At 43.9% G+C, this 12174-nt stretch overlaps 1 protein-coding gene across 1 annotated transcript in view; it reads right to left on the reverse strand.

Annotated features, from left to right (window-relative positions):
* Positions 1–1036: 1036 nt before the first annotated feature.
* The window catches only part of svila (supervillin a), a 256345-nt gene continuing 245207 nt past the window's right edge, over positions 1037–12174 (reverse strand). The window contains exon 41 of the mRNA XM_078233529.1: positions 1037–1984. Within this exon, the coding sequence (XP_078089655.1) occupies positions 1898–1984 (87 nt within the window). The 3' untranslated portion in view covers positions 1037–1897. The remainder of the gene's footprint in view (positions 1985–12174) is intronic.

The raw sequence follows: 12174 nt of genomic DNA on the forward strand, positions 1-12174 counted from the left end.
AGAGTTGTTTAAAATCATGAAGAGTTTTGACAGAGTAAATGAGGGGAAAATGTTGCCACCGGTTGGAGGATCAGTGACCAGAGGACACAGGTTTAAGAGCAAAAGAACCAGAGATTTTGTTTTCTTTTACACAGTGAGTTATGATCTATGATGCTTTTCCTGAAAGTGTGGTGGTAACAGATTCAATTAAAACTTTCAAAAGTGAATTGGATAATGAACAAGGGAGTCAAACTTAGGATAGCTCCTTCAAAGAACCAGGAAAGGCACAATGGGGTGAATAAGAACATAAAAGCTAGAATTTGAAATAGGCAATTCAGCCCCTCGAGCCTGCTCCGCCATTCAATACGATCATGGTTGATCTCAACTCGGCCTCATCCCCACCTTCCTGCCCACTCTCCCGTAACCCTTCATCCCGCTACTGATTAAAAACCTATCCACCTCCTCCTTAAATTTGTCTAGAGTTCCGGTGTTCCCTGATTTCTGGAGTAGATTTCAGATTCATAACCCTTTGCGTGAAGTAATTGCTCCCCATTTCTGTTTTAAATCTGCCTGCCACCCTTTAAGAATGACTATCTTCTGTGTTGCTTGAATGTATGATTAATTTCTGCAGGAGGTCATGGTGAATTATCCATTTTATTTTTGGCAGCAGAGTCTTCAGTCAGCTCAGTCTGCCAGTCAGAGAGTTGCAAAGACACTCTGCAACTTTGCTCCTCTCATTCAAAAGCCTTCTCAAAACCTACCACAATCACCCCTGTGGTCATGTCCCTGGTTCAGCTGCCATTGTTTGACGTTAATTTCTGCCTTTGTGAAAAGGCACTTTGTAAATTGCAAGTCGCTGCTGAACGAAATCAAATGACTCCACATTGGGAGTTTTAATGTACTACTCGTGGTAGCAGCACTTTAATCATGGTCAGCTGTCTCCAGTTAGTTACGGCTTTCAGCTGTTTGACGGGCTTCAATGAACAAAGCCGGATTCACACAAGCCTAGTTTCAGCACTTGTAAACCGCCCAGAGAAACATAGCCAGGAAATACAAATCAATTTGTCAACTTTTATTTTTCTAAATTGTATCACAAGAATCAAGTTTGTTAGGCTGATGAGTATTAGAAACAGAGATCCTCAAATCTCTATTATAACAAGTTTAACTGAATGAGGCCATTTCTTCTAAACACCTGCTTCCATCAAAAGTCAAACATCTGTTCTGTAGTATAAACTGTACACAAAAGCAAGGCACTATACATATCGTAGAATCCGTAAAAAGTTACTCAATTTGCGCAGCCTTTTCATTATTTCCTGCCATAAATACATTTTGTTCACGATAGCATCAAAAAGTACAAGACAGGACATTTTAATGCCTGAACTTGATAGCATGATTATCAGAATGCAAAAAAGGTATTTGTGGCATGATCTCGGTACAAGCAGTTTTCGTTCAACTAGATATCATGTTTTCTGGTTAACGCAAGAAAGGTCGGAAGTGAATATATGTCATTAACAATTAAATATTTAGTCATTAAACTGTAGTCGCTTTTCATATTGTATTATATAAATATAAACTCTTCATGATTTTCTATCTGCTACACACAAAATAACACTTTACAAAATAAATCGCCTTCGAGATACATAGGCAGGATAAGGCCGAGTAGCATCTGTTGCCCAGAAGTGCATTGAGGTCAAATGCATACATCGGCACTCTCTTATTATGTCAATACTGTTAAAATCCATAGAGTTCCCTTCAACATGCACACACTGACAAGATTCCCCCAAAGAGGCATTGCTGCCTCGAATGTGCAATCGATTTCCATACTGTGCTCTTTGGCCAGACCACAGTCCATGATTGATCCTTGGATGTCACGATGATCTTCGGTGAAAGCTCCGTTACTAAGCATACTATAAACTACTCAGAAAAGTCCTTTTGCTTTTTTCAGTTTAACTTGCTTCCAGGAGGGCAGGATACTGAACTCTTCTCTTGTCATTTCTAGTGCTTCCTGAAAAGGAACACATCGTTTCATTAAACTTGATTCACTTGGTAGTGCAGCTGTAGAGGGGACAGAAAGTACTTTGGTGTGAGACGGCTAAGGAACTAGAAACACTTTTTAAAAATGGGACAGTGTACAGAAATTGTACCGAAGGATAGAAATGGAGATCTTGAGGCAGCAAGGCAGAACAAATTAGATCACAAAAGTGAATGCAAGTTTTTCCAGATGATTTGGGAAGAGAGATCCATCAAATCACCACAGAGATGAGGGGAGACAAAAGACCAGTTAACTTCATGCTACCTCAGCAGCTGACTAAAAATAACTTTGGAAAGAAGGTCGATAAACAGGTCACCCACTAATCCTCACTGACCATTATTAACTGCCTGCAACAGGATTGTAACACTAGTGATTCTACTCTCCAGAATTAAACAAAAATACTATTACAAAAAGGATTTGTAAACATTTTCAACGTCAATAAGCAATTGCTATCTAATCAGGATCATCAAGTTTCCAAGAAGGCTGAATACCACAAATTGCAATTTTATATTCCTCCTCACTTTCAGCTAAATACCAACAGCAGAGACAAAAGGCTTACCTAAACGGGCAAGTGTGTGCTGGAGCTTGTTACAGTCAAAAATATATATACAAAAGTAAATACTATGCTGGTTAAAAAATTGCCTCAAAAGCATTACAACTAGACAATCAGCACAATTAATCTCTCCATTATTCCCACAAAATTCATCTCCAAACTCCGTGGCCTGGGCCTCGGCACCTCCCTCTGCGACTGGATCATGAACTTCCTAACTCACAGACCACAATCAGCAAGGATAGGCAACAACATCTCCTCCACGATCATCCTCAACACCAGTGCCCCACAAGGCTATGTTCTCAGCCCTCTACTATACTCCTTATACACCTATGACTGTGTGGCCAAATTCCCCTCCAATTCGATTTTCAAGTTTGCTGACGACACCACCGTAGTGGGTCAGATCTCAAACAATGGTGAGACAGAGTACTGGAATGAGATAGAGAATCTGGTGAACTGGTGCGGCAACAATAATCTCTCCCTCAATGTCAACAAAATGAAGGAGATTGTCATCGACTTCAGGAAGCGTAATGGAGAACATGCTCCTGTCTACATCAACGGGGACGAAGTAGAAAGGGTTGAGAGCTTCAAGTTTTTAGGTGTCCAGATCACCAACAACCTGTCCTGGCCTTCCCATACCGACACTATAGTTAAGAAAGCACCAACACCTCTACTTTCTCAGAAGACTAAGGATAGTTGACTAGTCAGCTATGACTCTCACCAACTTTTACAGATGCACCATAGAAAACATTCTTTCTGGTTGTATCACAGCTTCGGATGGCTCCTGCTTTGCCCAAGACCGCAAGGAACTACGAAAGGTCATGAATCCATCACGCAAACCAGCCTCCCATCCATTGACTCTGTCTACACTTCCCGCTGCCTCGGCAAAGCAGCCAGCATAATTAAGGACCCCATGCACCCCGGACATTCTCTCTTCCACCTTCTTCCTTCAGGAAAAAGATACAGAAGTCTGAGGTCACGTACCAACCGACTCAAGAACAGCTTCTTCCCTGCTGCTGTCAGACTTTTGACTGGACTTACCTTGCATTAAGTTGATCTTTTTCTACACCCTAGCTATGAGCGTAACACTACATTCTGCTCGTTTCCTTCTCTATGAACGGTATGCTTTGTCTGTATGTCACACAAGAAACAATACTTTTCACTGTATGTTAATACATGTGACAATAATAAATTTTTAAAAATCAAAATCACCCCAGAAAGCAGCTCTAGTCAGGGTTTAAGATGAGATTAGTATGGAATGTAACAAAACTCTGAGGAAAGATCACCGACCTGAAATGTTAACTCTGTTTCACTGATGCTGCCAGTCCTCCTGCTGAGTATTTCCAGTTATTTTCTGTTTTTAATTAACAAAACTAAACTTGATTGTGACTGTAACAGTGTTGATGTAGTTTGCTACAGGTATTCTCCACGGGCTCTCAAAAGGCAAGTTGACATTGTTACTTGCTTGAGGCAATCGTTCAGGTGAAATGGATTGACCAGTGCACACTAAACCTGTCATTTAGAAAGTCTATTTTGGGTCAGTTATTTCCAGGAATCAGTTTGGCTTTTTAAAGGGCTTGTGAGGATTTATAATCTAATTATAACCAATATAAAAAAGGGACAAAATTACATTAGTACAAAATTAGAATTCATAAGGTGGCCATGCTATGGAAGGAATACAACAAAACAGATCACCTCAAATCATCATAGGCTCTATAAACGTACTGCTCTTTATATGGGGAGTCAATTAGCTCAGTTGGCCGGTTTGTGATGCACAGCAATGCCATCAGCAAATGTTCAATTCCTGTACTGTCTGAGGTTATACATGAAGGGCCTGCCTTCTCAACCTTGCCCCTCACCCTTAGCATGTCCACTATAACTCTCACCAGCTTTTACAGCTGCATCATAGGAAGCATTCTTTCTGGTTGTATCACAGCTTGGTATGGCTTCTGCTCTGTCCAGGATCGCAAAAATACTACAAAGGCTCGTGAACGAAGTCCAGTCCATCACGCAAACCAGCCTCCCAACCATTGACACTGTCTACACTTCCCGCTGCCTCAGAAAAGCAACCAACATAAACAAGGACCCCCACGCATCCTGGACATACTCTCTTCCACCTTCTTCCGTCGGGAAAACGATACAAAAGTCTGAGGACATGTACCAATCGACTCAAGAACAGCTTCTTCCCTGCTGCCGCTGCCATCAGACTTTTGAAAGGACCGACCTCGCATTAAGTTGATCTTTCTCTATACCCTAGCTATGACTGTAACACTATATTCTGCACCCTCTCCTTTCCTTCTCTATGTACGATATGCTTTGTCTGTATAGTGTGAAAGGAACAATACTTTTCATTGTATACTAATACATGTAACAATAATAAATCAAATCAAATCACCTGAGGAGTGATAATTCTCCACCAATTAACTCCCCCCTTTTTAGGGGAGAGCAGCCTATGGTCATCTGGGATTAATACTTTATATTAAAGTAGGAGGAACATTTTTTTGGAGACGTTGCACGCATTAGGTGAGGAGGAGTGGAATATATCCTCACTTTATCAGTATAAGCACCAAAGGCTTTCCACCCAAGACAGAACACAGTCAAATATATACTGACACTTTGTCTACTCTTCCCCTAACTTTAGATGAGCAAGAGGAAAATTGCTAAATTAATCCAAATCCTGCACAATCACGTGTATGGAACTGAAACCTGTCCGACCTGGTTAAAATTTCCAAACTTCTTTTGTAACTCCCCAACAGGGAGAGAGGGAGGGCTGCCTGGTTACCTTGCTGCCATTGACTATATAGTTTATAGCTTTCCCTCCATAGTCTGAATCTTGCGATTCACTGTGCCCACTGCCATCTGCCCTGCTCCAGCAGCATCCACAAAATACCTCCCAATGTCTACTGCTTTGCATTATCAAAGCTTCACTATTGAATCAAGTTAAGTGACCTGGAGTCAGTATGAAACATTATTGGAATTGATGCTATTTAAGGAAAGAGGTGTTTGTTGCTAGCATTCCCTAGAACACAGTTTCTGCTGATGCTTTGACCATGAACACGTCACAGGAAATTGTTCATCTCCCGTGGGCTATAAATTGCCTCCATCGTCCAAAACAAACAATGGAGCATAACATCTGTATAGGCTGATTACTAACAGGTCTAACTGCTTGGAGTCCAAGTATAAAATAAAGTGACAACAATTTATGTCTAATCCCATTAAAAGTAGAGAGGTTTCCAATATCTGGTATTCTAAAATGCACCATCTCCAATTCAACTTTAATCATTCAAAACTTCATAATCAATTTATTGGAAGTTTAAAAGTGCATTACATATTTCTATTCACTGTCTCATTGGTCGGTGCTAGGTTTTTATTCATGTCACCACAGGGCTACAAAGTATTAGGAAGATAGATTATGGTTAGCACTGCTGCCTCACAGCACCAGGTACCTGGGGTTCGATTCCAGCCTTGGGTCACTATCTGTGGGGAGTCTCTATGTTCTCCCCATGTCTGCATGGGTTTCCTCCGGGTGTTCCAGTTTCCTCCCATAGTACAAAGATGTGTAGGTTAGGTGGATTGGCCATGCTAAATTGCCCCTTGATATCCTGGGATTTGTAGGTTAGGGGCATTAGTGGGGTTATGGGGATGGGCTGAGTGGGATGCTCTGTAGTAGAGTTAATGCAGACCCGATGGGCCGAGTGGCCTCCTTCTGCACTGCAGGGATTCTATGATTGCTGGGCCAGAATTGCTCGGAGTGTCGAAAGATACATTGGAGCGGGTCGCTGGTCAATGGACAGGTAGGACATGAGACAAAAGTCATCAATAGTACACTTTTTAAAAACCTTTCAAAATCACGAGGGGTCTGGATGCAGTAGACGGGGAAATACTGTTCCTAATGATGAACAGATCGAGAATCAGATGGCACAGATTCGGCAAAGGAAACAATGGAGAGAGGAGGAGAAAACTGTTCATGGTTAGGATCTGGTTATCACTAAATCACAGAATCACTTAATACTACAGTGCAGAAGAGGCCCTTCAGCCCATTGAGTCTGCACCAACGCATGAAAGGCCCTAACCTGCCTACCTAATCTGCCTGGAGGCATATTGGAGGCAGATTGAATCGAAGGCATTCAAGAAGGAATTGGATCATTATCAGAAAAGAATGTACAAGACTATGGAGTGGAATGGAACTAGGAAAATTGCTCCTTTGGAGAGCCAGCACAAACAAGGGGCTGAATGTCCTCCTTCTGTGCTGCAACAATTCTGTGATTCAAATAATAAAGCAGCTTTGTTGTCTTTTGTTTACATTAAAAGTTACAAGGGTGTGGGGCCCCAATCAACCTCAAGTAAAAGTAGACTTGTAATTTGGCATTACATTATGGTTCACACAAAATATAAGTGTTTCTAGGGTATTTTTTTGCCTTTTTGTTCAGTAGCATTAAGTTCTAGCTTTATTTGTAAGGAGGGAGAATGTAGGTTACACACATGCATATACACAGCACCACATGTACAGAGCTTTGATTTAGTTTTATTTGTCTTTTAGCTGTTTGTTCTATTGTTATTTATCAAACAGGCAGGTAGGCAACCCTGTTCCCATGAACCTGCTAAAGCTTCCTGTAATCAAGTCAAGGAGTCTACTGGCACAACTTTCGTTTCAAGCCAAGGTGGCTTGGTCAAGACCAAAAACTTTCCTAACGGTTAAAAATTGAGGGGGAGATGGTGCTTGGTGGTAATTAGACTGGAATAGCAATCTAGAGGCCCAGGCAAATGATCTGGGGATGTGAGCCCAAATCCCACCACGACAGTTGGTGAAATTAATACTCAATTGATAAATCTGGAAAATAAAGTTAATCTCAGTAATGGTGACCATGAAACCAGCAGTGATTGTCATAAAATTCCATCTGGCCCTTTAGCGAAGTAGACCTGCTGTCCTTGCCTGGTCTGACCTACATGTGACTCCAAACCCACAGACTTTTAAATGGCCTAACAAGCCACTCAGTTCAGGGGCAATTAGAGATGAGCGAATGCTTGCCTTGCAGATCAAGGCCCACATCCCATGAGAAGTCTCACAACACCAGGTTGAAGTCCAAGAGGTTAACCTGTTGGACTTTAACCTGGTGTTGTGAGACTTCTTACTGTGCCCACCCCAGTCCAACGCCGGTATCTCCACATCATCACATCCCATGAAAGAATAGAGGGAAAAAAAAAATTGGCTGAATGCAAACTTAATTAGGGATGGACAACAAAATGCTTCCTTTTCCCAGCAACATTCGCATCCCGTCAAAGAATAAAATAAAGGGGCATGTCAGTAAGCCAAAATCTAATGCTGCCAGCTATTGTACAAAGGTTCTCCATTTATATATATTACGTCATTCTATATATGCAGCATTAATTGCACATTTATCCAATACAAACTGCTTAACTGATTACTAACAGAATAGATGAATAGGTTTTATAGTCCTTCAGATACTTGTCACCATGACAAGTGATCTGTAAACTAAATTCAGCCTCAAGGTTCTTCATTTGCCAAGCTCTTGTGCACTTTTCCATTTTTATTTTTTTAATAGGCATTTTGTGCTGGAGATTGAACTATGCCATTGGTATTTAAATTTCCATGCAGCGAGATGAAAGGCAATGGTTAGCACGGCTGCCTTACAGTGTCAGGGACCCAGGTTCAATTCCTGATCTGTGCGGAGTTTGCAAGTTCTCCCCGTGTCTGTGTGGGTTTCCTCCGGGTGTTCCGGTTTCCTCCACAATCTGAAAAATGTGCTGATCAAGTGCATTGGCCATGCTAAATTCTCCCTCAGTGTACCCGAACAGGCACCGGAGTGTGGTGACTAGGAGATTTTCACAGTAGCTTCATTGCAGTGTTAATGTAAGCCTACTTGTGACACTAATAAAAAATGATATGCTACTCCACAGAGAAACCTAAAAAAAAACTTAATCTGTCGATACTGATCTCCCAAAGTTGCCATTTTAAAAATGCAGGCACCCAAATCTGACATAGAACAACTTGAGCCTCAGCTCCCAGGCATCATTCTTTTCCCTGCCTGTGCCTTGGAGCAATAGGGCAATTGGTCAGTTGGAAACAGTGCAGCAATTTCAGATTTCAGTCTTCAGGACAATCAATGACATTAAACTTTATTGGAAAGGCCCTCATTCTGGAAGCTGAATCTTATGTGCATTAGGCAACGTGAAAAGCAAAGTACATCATAGATCAGAGAATCATCAAATCCCTACAGTGGGAGGCCATTTGGCCCATCGAGTCTGCACTGACTCTCTGTCAGAGTGTCTTACCCAGGGGCTCTCACCCCGCAAACCCTGCACATTTAGCACAGCCAATCCACCTAATCTACACATCTTTGGAGTGTGGGAGGAAACCGGAACACCCGGAGGAAACCCACACAGTCATGGGGAGAATGTGCAAACTCCACACAGAGAGTCACCCAAGGCCGGAATTGAACCCGGGTCCTTGGCGTTGAGAGGCAGCAGTGCGAACCACTGTACCACCCACCATTTTAGAAGATTGTGCTGCCCCGTTTCACAATACTGTGTCTATGTACAACTTCACACTTTTGTGGAATTGCACACCTAAATTCCAACTTCTGCTAACTGTAGGTTTAAGTGCATGTGACAATATATTGAATCTCTACACTTTTGAACAGATGAATATTGAAAGCTGAAAATTAATTTGACTTCTAGGCAAAAGCTTAAAAAACAATTTTACTGAAATCTCCTTCATTCCCAACAAATTCTTCTCCTCCTCCATGCTTTCAGAAGGTATTGGTGACCATGGACATCCAACGTATTGGTCCATGATTATCCTAGGCAAAGTACGTCTGTGATTTGCCGTTGTCTCCTGACTGACCAGGAAACTTCCCTGCTCTATACTACCGGCCGTAGCACATTATCAACCACTCGATGGGCTGAAGGGCCTTTTCTGCCCTGTATGACTCTATGACGTTATCAGCCCATCCAGCCCTAAAGTGGCAGGCACTTGAACCTGGAGTTTTTGGCCCAGGGTAGGGTTACTACCACTTTGCCACAAGACCTCCATCCAACAAGTGCCAAGGACGTTAACTATTTTCAGACAAGCCCAGTAGTTAGCTATAGTTTGAAATATTCTAACTGTTCACATTATAACCATTTTCAATCCATTACTTAACCAAATTGGGGTGAAAAACATCCCTGAAACACTTCATTAAAAACCCAGTAACTCGTATGTAGTTTAACCATGAAATCCTTGCTCCTTTCAATGGGATATTTTGTCCTTGAGAAAATTAAAAGCATATTTTCCATTTCAGAATTGCTTGGGAGTTCGCCAGAAAGATTCCTCTCATTACAACAATTGTAAAGGACTCACTTCAGTTATAACATCAGTAGTGTCATCATGAAACTGGAGAAACGTTTTTGAACAGTGCATCTATTTATAAACAAATACATTGCTGTGGAAGTTAAAATATAGGGTGGGATTCTAAGTGCTGAATATGCGTTAAAACTGGAGTATATCCCGCTGGTCTTTTCATCGGGATTTTCAAAATGAATTTCCCACATGCTGTGCACTGCAGAGTGCACCAGGGTGAATCTCATTAAAAAGCTGTAGGCGGGGCCTATTCCCACTGGAGAGGCTGGCAGCACAGTGCTGAGGGGCCACTGCGCGTGCATCGATCAGTGCGGAGATCAGCGCATGTGCAGTAGCACCACACTGCCGGCCTTCCAACCACTGGCCAGCCTTGCGACTCCGCATCGCTGGCTGTGTGATTCTCCCCACCCCCTGATCGCTGGCTTCCCAGACCAGGCCAGCCTTGACACCCCCCCACTACCACCCCCCTCCCCCCCACCATAATCTCCACCTCCCCACCGGCGGCCCTGACCCCCCCAGGCAGACCGACACCCCCCCACACCAATGTCCAGCCCCGATCGCTGGCCTCCCTTCCTCTGTCACTAAGCACAAGTGCAGAATGACAGCGGGAGCCCCAATCCCCACGTTCTCCCCTCCCTAGAGGCCCCGTACCCATTGGGCTCTGCCTCCTCTGGCCCCATCCCCTTGGGTGGGCAGTGCCAATGTTCCCCCGGGGATTGCCACTTTGCCCCTTGGGCAGTGCCAGGGGCCAGGCTGGCACTGCCAAGCTGACAATGCTCTGGGGGCACCCCGCCTTTACAACCCCAATCTCTTGGGAGGTCCTCCATGGCCCCCCCTTCACTCCAGCGGGGTCAGGCTGCAGCTCCCCACTAGTGGGGAGCTGTTGTAAACCCCGCTGGAGTGAAACACTGCTGGCCGGGGTTGGGAGGGGGGGCGGGGGGTGGGGTGGAGAGACTAGCGGACCCGGAGACTTCAGTCCCGGGCCCGATAACCAGATTGAAATCCCTATTAACATAATTTATTCAGCTCGGTGCCAATTTCTGGCATGGAGCTGATGACGCCGGAAATCTGGTGGCTGGAGATGCGTGGAGGCAGTGACACGCAGTGACCCGCTTCACGGCCTCCGCCTGAGTCTCCAGGCCCACTGCGCTGCCAGAGCAGTTCAACGGGCTGGGAGAATCAGCCCCATAATTTCTAAAAATTCAGTTTGAGGTGAAGAGAAATAATTTTCAGTACTTTAAAAAGCACGGGGATGCCATATAGCATGAAACTATCCATGGCACAATTCAACATAATTGGTATGTCACATCCTCTCTCTACATGATTTTGGAAACCTTTCAAATTCTTCCACTCCAGAGAGTCGACAATTAAAATAAAAATCAAGGTCATATCAAACTATCCTTCGATAGAAAAGGTAACTGCATAGTCACTTTCTTCACCTCCCACGTTTAAAATTAACGCTGTTAGTATCGAGCATTAAAAATCTTCCAATTTGTAACAAACCAAACACAGTGCAGAATCTTCATAAACAAAAAAAAACCCTGACATTTCACTAGGCTCGTGACAGTTAAACAGCACAACAGGCTACAGAAAGAGAGAATACACCAGAACGTGGAGATCTGTGATGCAAGAAAGGGAGTAGGAACAGATGCCACAATTGCAAAGTGCAGGGTTTATCTTAACTAGTAGGGGGTGCTCAAGACATATGGGAAATGGTGCAACGTGTGTGATTAGACATTGTGTAAGAACGTATTTAATGGGCTGGGTTTTCTCAGGATGGCGGCCGACAATGGGCAGGGAAGATGGGGAAAGCACACTTTGGCTATTTAGGGGGGGCTTTGGCTGCATTCCATGCCAATCTTGCAGCTAATGATTTGCCATTTGGGCTCCCGTCCCATTGAGAGAAAAGAACTTGCCTCCAAGGACTGTTGGCCAGAGGCTTGGGTGCTCTTTTGTCCCAGCAACACCGCCGGGAGGCCCCAGTGTCATGAACAATTTGCGCTGCTGGGGCACGTCTGTGGCCCACAGAGTGCCTGATTAAGGAGACCACACCGCCACCACCTGCAGCGAGGCCACCAGGACTCACCAGGTGTTCACTCCATGCAGTGGGGGGCTCCCTGCCATTGGTAGAATGCCACTGGCAGCAGGCTCGGCCTTCAAGTGGCCTCTTGGGTGGCGCACCAGGCAGAGAGGGCTGTCCTTCATTTGGCCCCTTGGCAGAATGCCATGGTGAGAACGTGACAGGCACTCCAT

This window comes from Mustelus asterias, chromosome 2, assembly GCF_964213995.1.
Source record: "Mustelus asterias chromosome 2, sMusAst1.hap1.1, whole genome shotgun sequence".
Classification (NCBI taxonomy): Eukaryota; Metazoa; Chordata; class Chondrichthyes; order Carcharhiniformes; family Triakidae; genus Mustelus; species Mustelus asterias.